Below are 10,826 nucleotides of genomic sequence, written 5' to 3'. Positions count from 1 at the left end.
TGCGAGGGCATTGTCTCAGGTTGTGTGTGCTTACCTCACACAGTGAAAGGCAAGATAGTGAGAGACACAGAGATAAAGCAACAGCTCCAAAGGTCAAAGTACAGCTTTGAAGGTGACTGATTGCCCAAAGCGTGAATAACAAAGACTGAAAGTAAAGTACCAAAAAAAGAAAAAAAAAGTGAGAAGCTGACTAAAACTGACTGACTTTTATCTTGCGAGGGCGCGGGAGATAGAGGGAGAACAAAACTGCTACTCAAAACTACGATAGCATGTGGAATGCATAGGGAGTAAACCACTGAGCCTGAAGCTCAAAACAACGCCCCCCCTCCCCCTCTGAAAAAGAATCTAATTTGAAAGTGTTTTGAGATTAAAATTTTTAGCTATCTCTTGCAAACTTGGCCAAAGTTGAATGGAAAAGTGTATTTTAATTGGTGCGGTCGATACACTTAACAGGATCCAAAAGGTTTGCAGCTGCCACTGGAATCCCCACCTCAGCATTCCTGAGGTTAGCAAAGTCTAAAGTAAAGCCATAAAGTTTTAACTGACAAGGTTTCAATGAATGATTAAGCAACATAATGTGCCTGCAATACTCCGTGCCCTTGAACAGAGCGACCACTGACTGCTGGCTTCTTAACTGAATGACAGTCCCTGTGAAGCAAATGGACTGCCCAAAAGTTTTCAGCACTAGCGCTCAAAGAGCCACAGTGGAACTGAAGGACACCCGTGACCCCCAATGTCCCTTATGGAACCGACACGTGCCGTTAACGCAACTGAAACTTTAGCTGTGAGGATTAAGGGCTGTCCTTGATGGCTGACTGGTGGGGGTTGTTGGATGTGTTTGTAGTAAACTTACGGCTGTTTGTAGTCACTCAACTATTGCAGGGTGGGGGGTTAGCAACGGAGTGGGAGGGAGCTTGCAAAACACTAGGGGGCGTGGGGGCGGGTGGGGGACACATGGAAAATCTCAGAAATGAACATAAGGGCTTGTAATGAATGATTAGGCAACATGGTGGCCAAGAAATACTCTGTGCCCTTGAGCAGACAAAGTGATCTCTTGACTTGTTGTCAGACTGTTAGAAGTAACAGAAAACAGGCTAAAATGACCCTAAATGATGAGATAATCCCACGTTTACCAACAAGGAAAGCCTGGACAAAATTAACCACTATGCAAGCAGCGTCAGTGCACAGTATTTATGTTTTATTGAAAGCCCCACACATACATCAATATAATCTGACTATGACTTGTGGTGTTAGTGGTCTAACATCTCAAACATAGGTGTAGCATATGAAACACTCCTGTGTCCCATGCATGGCGCTGGCTCAGTAGTATGTTTCTAGCTCCACCCAACCTAGAAACCAAAGGAGACGTAATTAGGAACATCGCACATCTCGCCTCACATGCACCAGGGTTGACAAACTGATGCGTTGAAAAAACAAAAGCCATGGTTTCAACAAGCTTGCACTCAATCCTTTAAGTTTGCTGGCGGCAATCAAAAGAAAAGAGACTCGACTTGTGGAAGGGGGGGCGGGGCTTTGAAGATATATGTTGCTGAACTTTGGCCGAATGCCACCATGGCTTTGGTGGCAATGCTATTAGAAGATGTATCCTACAGGGGCGGGAGAGGCTGTGTCATTTTGGTCTCACAGATGCTGATGAGATGACATCATCAGTGAGGCCATAAATAATCAGCCTGGGATGAAATGACTAAAAGGATCACAAGACACTGAAATGACCCTGTAGCTCAAAAGCTATGAGTGGAGTTTCATGTAAATGTAATTGAGTAAAACTGTCCTAACATGTCTCATGTGTTAGTCTAAAGGTTAACTAGTCGGACATCCTAAAAAAATCCAAGTATTTCTGGTGGAAAGGCCAGCAACATAGTGTATTAGGTGGTGATTGTATGGGATTTGGCATATAGTAAATAATAATAAATTAAAAAGAGTAAATTAAATGAAATAAAAATCTGGAAAATGAAACACACATATTTTAATGCACTGTTGTCCCATTTATCCACCCGTGTGCATTGGGGTGAACGGCCACTTTTAGAAACATCAGCTTCACAGATGTGTGCCTTGCTTAAATATAATGTAACTATTACCTGTTATTAATTCCACCAACTTTGTTCTGGTCAGAGTATCATAATAAAAATCCTTAAAAATCCTTGATGTGGGCAGTTTAATGCAGGAACAATTCCTATCAACTGTATGACTGTGCAGGAGAAAGAGTACATCTACTGATCACGGAGGGGCTTTTAACTGCAGCAACTTGAGAGGACGTAAACATAAATGGTTCCCACCCCCTTCCACCCAACCAACAGCTGAGCTTTAATGCCAGCCAGCTGATGGGCTCCTTTGTTTCAGTGGATGTGGTTCAGTACTATGAAAATAGTTCCCACATGAAACTGTGCAAAACAAGGTTTGTAGAGTTTTTGAGCAACCAGGCCCTGATTACAGGAAGGATACATCGGTGCCACTGGCACTACAAGGAGAATGTTATTTAGTTTCATGACATTTAAGAGAATGGAGACATTTCCACAGCCTATACTGTATCACCAAATCTGGGCACTACAGGCCCAAGTTAGATTTTGCAGTGAACTATTCCTTTAAGTAGCAGGCTTGTCAAAGCACTTGATCATTTCTCTTCAAATTTGGATGTACAATAGATTTTAACGCAAAACAGCACATTTTGTGCTTCTGATTTCTCATTTGGGTAAAAAGGAGTTGCACGCTACTTCATTCAGATTAAAATGCAGAGACAAAACGGGGGTCCTGGGTGCCTCAGATAGTGAAAAAATGTAACAGAGTTAGTGAAGCTCTTACCTCCTGGGTTTCGTCTGAGGATATATCTTCTGACTTCATCATAAAGGAAGATGACGAGGGAGTAAGGGAAGGCACAGAACCACCACAATGGCCTAAAGGTATGGATGGACAGTCAGGATGAGTTACATGGCAAAAAAAGCAAAACAAAACACAAGCATACTCGTCTTTTTTCTTTCAGGTTCAATAAAGGCACATGAAAAGCTTTTGGAGTGAGCATTAGGCTGCAGAGAACCGGCTATTAGAATGAATTCAGAAGCTGTTAAAGCAAAACGAGGCAGAGAAATCTGAGGACTCTGGGTCGAGGACATATCCTGCTGATGCGTTCATCTCTTTGAGACTGCTCTCTGGCGACTCTAACGAGGTTACTGAAAGACCACTAATGCAAAGCCCTGAAAACCAGCCCACAAAACTCTGGGATCTGTTTGTTATGTTTTTGTGCTTATTTCAGTGTCCTAGATCTAGTGCAGCTGTCTACATCTGAATATATCCACAGGTAAACAAAGAAATTAAAAAAATAAAAGAGCGTAAAATAATCAGAAATAGGGACAACAACACAGAATAAGAAACTGGGATTATTTAAACACCAGAAGACACCCAAAGAAACAGGGGAGTGGGTACGTTAGGGAAGTAGCATGCGAACTTTTCAGCTAATGAGCCTAAAGTGTCTTCAATGCTTTCTATTGTTCTCTTTTGGGCAAAGAAACTCCTTAGTAATAGCAGCTCTTGTGCTTCGCTCTGCCTCTGAAGAGGAAATTACCAGTGACACTAGATAATAGCCGTCTTATTTTCAACAAGAAGGTAAAGCAAGATGACACCACTGAATTAAACACAACAAGATCAACACTTTACCAGGGGATTGTCTTGCGTTCATGAATGTCATTGCATGAATAAAGGTGACAAAGAAGACGGCCACAAGAATAACATTGGAAGAGCAAAAGTGTGCTTTATGAATAATTATTGAATTCTAAGGGTGTTTTCCTGAATTTGTGGTATTACTAGATTAAAAAGAAGAGCACAAGCTTGTCTGTGTGCTTGACTCACTTCATAGGGTACATTCTTAGGGCAACATCCATGCCCGGGCAGTATGACAGAAAGGCAGCCAGTGCAGTCTCCTCAACGAGCCCAAAGATAAGGATGCGGTTCCTGCAGGGAAAAAAAGTCAGAATCACCAAAACACTGGTGAATATTCTTAGATGTTCTAAAATCAAGCATCACAACATCATTAAACTTTAAAGGTGCTCTTAGTTTTGATGTAAGTCCCGCCCTGAGATCTCTTGTGTCTCCACATATACGTACGTCATTCCTTGCTTCAAAATGGAGTTCCTCCTGGTCTTACAGATGATTAGATCAGCCCACTGGACGATTACAATGCTTGTGAAGAAAGCTGTGTGGCAGGTGAACTCTACAATCTTTCTGCGCTCATATGTCTAGTGCACAAAAAACAAAATGATAAGCTTAGAAAGCCTTTTCAAGCACTGAAACTCAAGTGAACAACACAATAAAGCTGAATAATTCTCCTAGTTCAGAGTACATGTAGTAGAATTACTGTGACTGACCCATTCCTGTCCATAACTGTCTTCCAGGTCATTTAGATATTTGTCATCCCACAGCACTCTCAGTCCTATCAGGTCCATGGGGAGGAAACCGTTTTCAGCCAGGATGACAAAATATGTGAAGAAGCCAGCTGTGGCCTGCATCATACCTAACAGGAGAAAAACAACAGGGAACTTCAGGAAATGCAGATTGTATTGATTTTTCTTTTTACATTCTGTACGGTGCTTGAAAGTCCCCGACTACTTTTGATCACAAGGTGACTGCACAGGTTAGCTGATGGGAGGCAACCTTTCTGAAATCAGTAGTTCAGTCTTACTTGGGCTGACTGATGTCACTCTCAGTGGGATTGCTGAAGGTTTGCAAATAACTGCAGCAAGAGATATGTATTTGTAGTGGGGCGTGGTCTGCAATGCCTCTCCAGGTGAGATGGATGAACCTGCGTGGCAACTGCAATCACGCTTCGCCAGCTTAAAAGTCTGTGACTGTTTAATCTTGTAGTTGTTGTTGTTGTGGATGTGTGTGGTTGACAGCTGCAGAAATGCAGCCCATTGTGAGTGTACAGCAACTGTGTGTGTGAAAAGTGGTTGAATAAAGATGCTGAAAAGTGTAAGAATGTCGTTGGGTCTGCTGTGGTTATTTTACAGTGGTGCCGAAACCAAGGAGTGGAGTGGCATGGCAGACCCAGGACCGGGCCAGCCAGGGAAGGCGCTGGCCGGAATAGTGATCAAACTCACAGCCACACAACAAGAGCAGGCGGTGTTGTCATGCTTCTGGCGGGAAGAGCTGCAGGACAAGACTGAGCAGCATGTGGAGGTGATTAAGGCATGGCAGCTCGGATCTGGACCTGGCTGCCACTGCCGCCAGAGTGAAGGAGGTAGGGACTGTTCTGGCGTCCGTGCCGACCCCCAGGGCGTGACCATCTAGGCTGCACCCATCCCCACTCCTAGGGTGGGAGCGTCGATGCCTGGCAGGGGCCTGCAGCCATCAGCCATTCGAGGGGGTGACCGTGGCTCAGGGGGTTGGGAAGTTCATCCGGTTCGATCCCTGGGCTCTCTGTCCTGGTCGTTGTGTCCTTGGGCAAGACACTACCGCCTACTGGTGTTGGCCAGAGGGGCCGATGGCGCGATATGGCAGCCTCGCTTCTGCCAGTCTGCCCCAGGGCAGCTGTGGCTACAACCGTAGCTTGCCTTCACCAGTGTGTGAATGTGAGAGTGAATGAATAGTGGCATTGTAAAGCGCTTTGGGTGCCTTGATAAGTGCTATATAAATCCAATCCATTATTATTATTAATTCCCATCTATCAATAGCTCGCCCTTCATAATTGCAGACATTTTAGATAGACCATTCAAATGCAACTGATGTATATAAATAATGCACAACTTGGCAGAAGAGTTAGAATTAACTTTTTGAGGGTTTTTGGAAAATTATATGTCATATTGAAGGTGCAGAATTCTTAAATACTGCCACAAAAATATGGATACAGTATAGTTAAAGCTGAATAAATAAATGATGCCTTACCAATCTGTCCATAGGATATACTGATGAGCCTTTCATTCACTAGCTTGTCTGTTTTGGGGTTTCTGGGCTGTCTCTTCATGATGTCGCTCTCAGCTTTCTCATAAGCCAGGGAGATGGCAGGGACCTGCAAAACCACAAGTGAATAAATATACACATGAACTTTCCACCCATATTTGAGTTCAGTTGAATCTCTCTATAGAACAGGATGAAGAGCCAAACAGCTCACCATGTCAGTTCCCAGATCAATACAGAGGATGGTGACGGTTCCCAGGGGCAGAGGGATGTTGGCGATGATGAAGAGGAGGAAGGGTGAGATCTCGGGGATGTTACTGGTCAGAGTGTAGGCGATGGACTTCTTCAAGTTGTCAAAGATCAGACGGCCTGAACAAAGTAATTTAGTAGATTCAGTGATGTTTTGTATTTTGTATTTCCAGATTTCTGCAGGTGTAGGTCTTGATATAGATCTTACCTTCTTCCACTCCAGTGACAATGGAGGCAAAGTTATCATCCAGCAGGATCATGTCAGCAGCCTGTTTGGAGACATCAGATCCAGCGATGCCCATGGCGACACCGATGTCAGCTTTCTTCAGAGCTGGAGAGTCGTTCACACCATCACCTGTCACGGCCACAATGGCTCCCTGGACAAGGAAGAACATGTTTTTACAAGTTCCAAACAAAACATTTGTCAAACTGTGTCTGTGAGAATCCCCCCCGATGCTCACCTGTCTCTGGCATCCTTCCACAATGATCAGTTTCTGTTGAGGGGAGGTCCTGGCAAATACAATTTCAGTGTGGTGCTTCAGCAAATCATCAAGGTGTTCTGGGGTCATGTCTTTAAGTTCACCACCATGGACAACACAGGCCTTAGCATCCCTGAAGAAATTACAAACACATTAGTATAACAGTAGGGTATCATCAGGAGATTACATCAGGACATTTCAAAAAGTAAATTATGTGAACTTTGGTACTGTCAGCAAAAAAGTGTTCAATAACACTGTCACCTAATAAAATAATCAATCCTCAGTGCAGACAGTGAATCCCAACCTTTTGTTTTTAGCATTTAGTTAATCCAACAGAATGTTATGTCATATTTTGTAAACAGAGGTTTTATATGAGTTTAAAAGAGCCTAACAATCCTAACCCTGCAAAAGCACTAAGAAGGATAGTAATTTTAGTGTGCTTTAACGTGAACACACACACACACACACACACACACACACACACACACACACACACACACACACACACACACACACACACACACACACACACACACACACACACAATAACTTGTTGATGAATAAAAAGCAAAGCCACCAGCTAAGCATCACACCAAGATTTAATAGATGTAAATTAATGGTAAAAGCCTCTTTGGCTGTGTAGCAGTCAGGACCTCTGAAAGACAGAGTTAATTTAATTTAGCAGTTTTTGCAATTTCAAGCAAACTTTAAAGCTGTATCATTAAAGAGAGAAACATTTTGAACAGTTCTCACTTGTGGTCAAGAAACTGTCAAAGCTACTTCAATAAATCTTTGAAAGAGAACTAACCTAGGGTTGACCTCTGAAACTGGAATATTTAAGCGGGCGGCAATGTCTTCAACAGTCTCATTGCCTTCTGAGATGATACCCACACCTTTAGCAATAGCCTTGGCTGTAATTGGATGGTCACCTGTGACCATGATGACCTGAGAAAGAAGAGAAAAAAATGGAGTACTTTGTGCAAACAAAAAACAAACATCTGGTCATCCAAAAAGTTATCATACCTTGATTCCAGCACTCCTGCATTTACCAACAGCATCAGGCACAGCAGCACGAGGAGGGTCAATCATGGCCATGAGTCCGACGAAGCACAGGTTCTCAGTGGGGAAGTTCACTTCATCAGTATCAAAAGCAAATCCCTCTGGGAACTGGTCATCAGGCAGGTGACAGTGGCAGAAACCTGAATAAGATACAAAGAAAATACTTGAAAGATTCCCCTTTGCTAGCTAAAATTGAAATATACAGATAGCGAAGGAGGCTAGCTGTACCCAGTACTCTCTCTCCAAGACCTCCCAACTCAACATAGGCGTTATTGAAAGAGTCTTTCATCTCATCATCCAGAGCCTGCTCTTTGCCCTGAAGTAAAATGGAGGAACAGCGGTCCAAAATCCTCTCTGGAGCTCCTTTCATCACCAGCAGATGCTTGGTTTCCCCAGGAGTGCTGTTCTTATGGATGGAGAGCTGTGGGACAGCAGAGAGACTGGATTTTAAATGCAGGTTTAAGTGATTTACGTGAAGCAAAATTAAAAGAGCTTTACTCTAAACCGTTTGACAAGACTTTTTACTAGATTAATCAAAAACATTTAATAGATTCAGGTAAGGCAAGTTTTATTGATAAAAATGCTGTTGTTAAAATTAGACTGAAATAAAATATATGTAAAATATAGACATGGCTTAGGGCCCTGAAAAGTAAGTTCATGCAATGTACTCTCACCAGCAGGGGCGACTCCCCTGGTTGAAACAAGTAGTATGATTGCAGAAGTGTAAAAGGATATTACAGTCATTCTGTTCTGATTTATAACTTCAGTAAATACTAGGGCTGTCAGCATTAATCGCTTTGCAATGACGTTAACGGCAAAACTGCATTAACGTGGCGCTAACACGTTAATCGAGCTACCCACACTAACGCGTTGACGCCGTCCAGCCCCACACAAAGGGTGATCCACATTAACCCGTTAACGGAGATAAGCCGCGTTAATGTGGTTTTGGCATTAACGTCATTTTAATGCGATTAACACTGACAGCCCTAGCCCGAGTAAATACTCAATAGTTTATCATCCAAATCTCTAGTTTAAGTGTTATTTAATTCAATGTGATATTTCTTTTGTAAATCAAGCCCTCATTTATAGTGAAATAGATAATAAAGTGCAAAGGGTAACTAGCCTGAGACTGACAGCTTAGCACTATATTAGTGTGCAGCATCCCCCCAGATCAAATCAAGTTTAAGGAAATCAAGATTGGGATTGCCTTAATTCTAAAGTTAAGACTTTGAAACAAGGCTTTCTGCAACTTTATAGTATGTGTTTTGTCTATAGATGTGCTTTTTTTGATCTAAACATTTAAGGGCTTTATCACACTGTGTGGATGGTATACCTGGTATTTGTTTGTGGAATTGAAGGGGATCTCAGCAATTTTGGAGTATTTTTCTCTCATTTCGTTAACAGATCCACAGCACAGCTCAATACACTTTAGCAAGGCAGCTTCTGAGGCATCACCAGCCACATGTCTCTGTGGATTTAAGCAAAAAACAGGGTTAGTAAAATAGGTTTATCATCACATTCCATGCCTTCTTTATAACAACATTTTGTAAATGAGAATTGATGTGTACACAACTGTATTTAGGTAATCTGTTGCTGAATTACATCAAAAATATGGCAATCACATGGTTGTGGATGTAATTTACTAAATTGGATAGATGATTATGGAGACCATGACTTAGACGAAGACTATTATACATCTGTATATTTAAAACAGACTTTAATTATCTTGAGTGGTTTCATAAAGATTTGTAGTGCTTTTTGGCTGCATTTGTATCTGGTTGAATCCCAAAAGTTCCAAGCCAAGCGATAATACTTCAGGACTTCCCACATAGTCACTGATTCCCAGTATTCATTGGGTATACTATCAAACTCAGGAAAGAGGGGTAATAAGCATTGTCTTTGTGTACAACCAAGGGTATGAGAACTTGTTACATGGAAAACAAATGTTTCTGATTTGTTCCTTCAGATGGATTATTTGGATGGGAAATTATTTGGAGTCTTTGTTGATGTTCACGATGGATGAACTAGAGCAGTTTTACAGATGAAAATTTCTCACCTTCAGAATGGGAACGTTGCTCTGGTCAGCCAGGAAAACGGCACGGTTGCAGAGTCCAGCGATTCTGGACAGATTAGCCCAGGTGGCAGAGCTCCTGTCAAAAGAGGTACCACTCTGGTTCTCAGTGGTGTCAGCCTCATGGATCTGGTTGTCAAACCACATGTGGGCCACAGTCATTCTGTTTTGGGTCAGGGTGCCGGTCTTGTCAGAACAGATGGTGGAGGTGGACCCCAGAGTCTCGACAGCTTCCAAGTTCTTCACCAGGCAGTTCTTCTTGGCCATACGCTTAGCAGTCAGAGTCAGACACACCTACAGACAATTTAGGTTTTAAGAACCACAGTCTTTTTGTATCAATAAATATAAGGTATTTAAAAGGAATGCCATTAGACACCAAAACTCACAGTGACAGTAGCCAAAAGACCTTCTGGCACGTTGGCGACGATGATACCAATAAGGAAGATGACAGCCTCCAGCCAGTTATATCCAAGGATGAGAGAAAGGATGAAGAAAGTTACTCCCAGGAAAACGGCCACTCCAGTGATGATGTGGATAAAATGCTCGATCTCAATGGCAATGGGAGTTTTTCCGCCCTCTAGACTGGAAGCCAGGGTGGCGATGCGGCCCATGACGGTATTATCACCAGTGTTGATGACGATTCCTCTGGCTGTGCCTGAAAAGAGAAGACAGACTGATTCCACTGACTTTTCATTTGGCTTTTGTTAGGTTTTGTATTGTTGATTGTCATTTATGCTTAGAAATATTTAACCATATATGCTTAGAGGTGTATAATCAATTGTGTAGTGATAGGATGTGTGATCTTTAACAGGCTGCAAAGGCTTGGTGTGTATTCCACACTGGAATGCACACCTACATCCTGGGAGCATGAGAAGAGGTCGTACCTTGTTTTATTGTTTTATGGTAGGATAAACGTGGCTGTATCTGTTTTAGGCTAAGTGCCTTTTGTTTAGATGAACTGTTGGACTTCCAGACCAGCAGGTTTAGGGAAGTCATTTATGGGGTCACACTCTGACCCCCCCCCCCCCCCCCCCCCACACAGACACACACACACACACAGAGTA

At 42.6% G+C, this 10,826-nt stretch overlaps 1 protein-coding gene across 2 annotated transcripts in view; it reads right to left on the bottom strand.

Moving 5' to 3' along the window:
• Window positions 1–1,161: 1,161 nt before the first annotated feature.
• Window positions 1,162–10,826, bottom strand: part of LOC113016076 (sodium/potassium-transporting ATPase subunit alpha-1-like) — a 62,031-nt gene continuing 52,366 nt past the window's right edge. For both annotated transcript variants that reach the window (XM_026158604.1, XM_026158603.1), the window contains exons 9-23: window positions 10,149–10,417; window positions 9,748–10,056; window positions 9,025–9,159; window positions 7,920–8,112; window positions 7,656–7,831; window positions 7,441–7,577; window positions 6,615–6,765; window positions 6,362–6,530; window positions 6,119–6,273; window positions 5,893–6,016; window positions 4,377–4,522; window positions 4,117–4,247; window positions 3,862–3,963; window positions 2,821–2,912; window positions 1,162–1,349 (exon numbers count right to left, since the gene is read on the bottom strand). In XM_026158604.1, coding sequence (XP_026014389.1) covers window positions 1,321–1,349; window positions 2,821–2,912; window positions 3,862–3,963; window positions 4,117–4,247; window positions 4,377–4,522; window positions 5,893–6,016; window positions 6,119–6,273; window positions 6,362–6,530; window positions 6,615–6,765; window positions 7,441–7,577; window positions 7,656–7,831; window positions 7,920–8,112; window positions 9,025–9,159; window positions 9,748–10,056; window positions 10,149–10,417 — 2,318 coding nt within the window. In that variant the 3' untranslated portion in view covers window positions 1,162–1,320. The remainder of the gene's footprint in view (window positions 1,350–2,820; window positions 2,913–3,861; window positions 3,964–4,116; window positions 4,248–4,376; window positions 4,523–5,892; window positions 6,017–6,118; window positions 6,274–6,361; window positions 6,531–6,614; window positions 6,766–7,440; window positions 7,578–7,655; window positions 7,832–7,919; window positions 8,113–9,024; window positions 9,160–9,747; window positions 10,057–10,148; window positions 10,418–10,826) is intronic.

The sequence above is a fragment of the Astatotilapia calliptera genome, chromosome 23 (genome assembly GCF_900246225.1).
Source record: "Astatotilapia calliptera chromosome 23, fAstCal1.2, whole genome shotgun sequence".
In the NCBI taxonomy this organism is placed as follows: domain Eukaryota; kingdom Metazoa; phylum Chordata; class Actinopteri; order Cichliformes; family Cichlidae; genus Astatotilapia; species Astatotilapia calliptera.
This window is presented reverse-complemented; position numbering and strand designations above follow the sequence as displayed.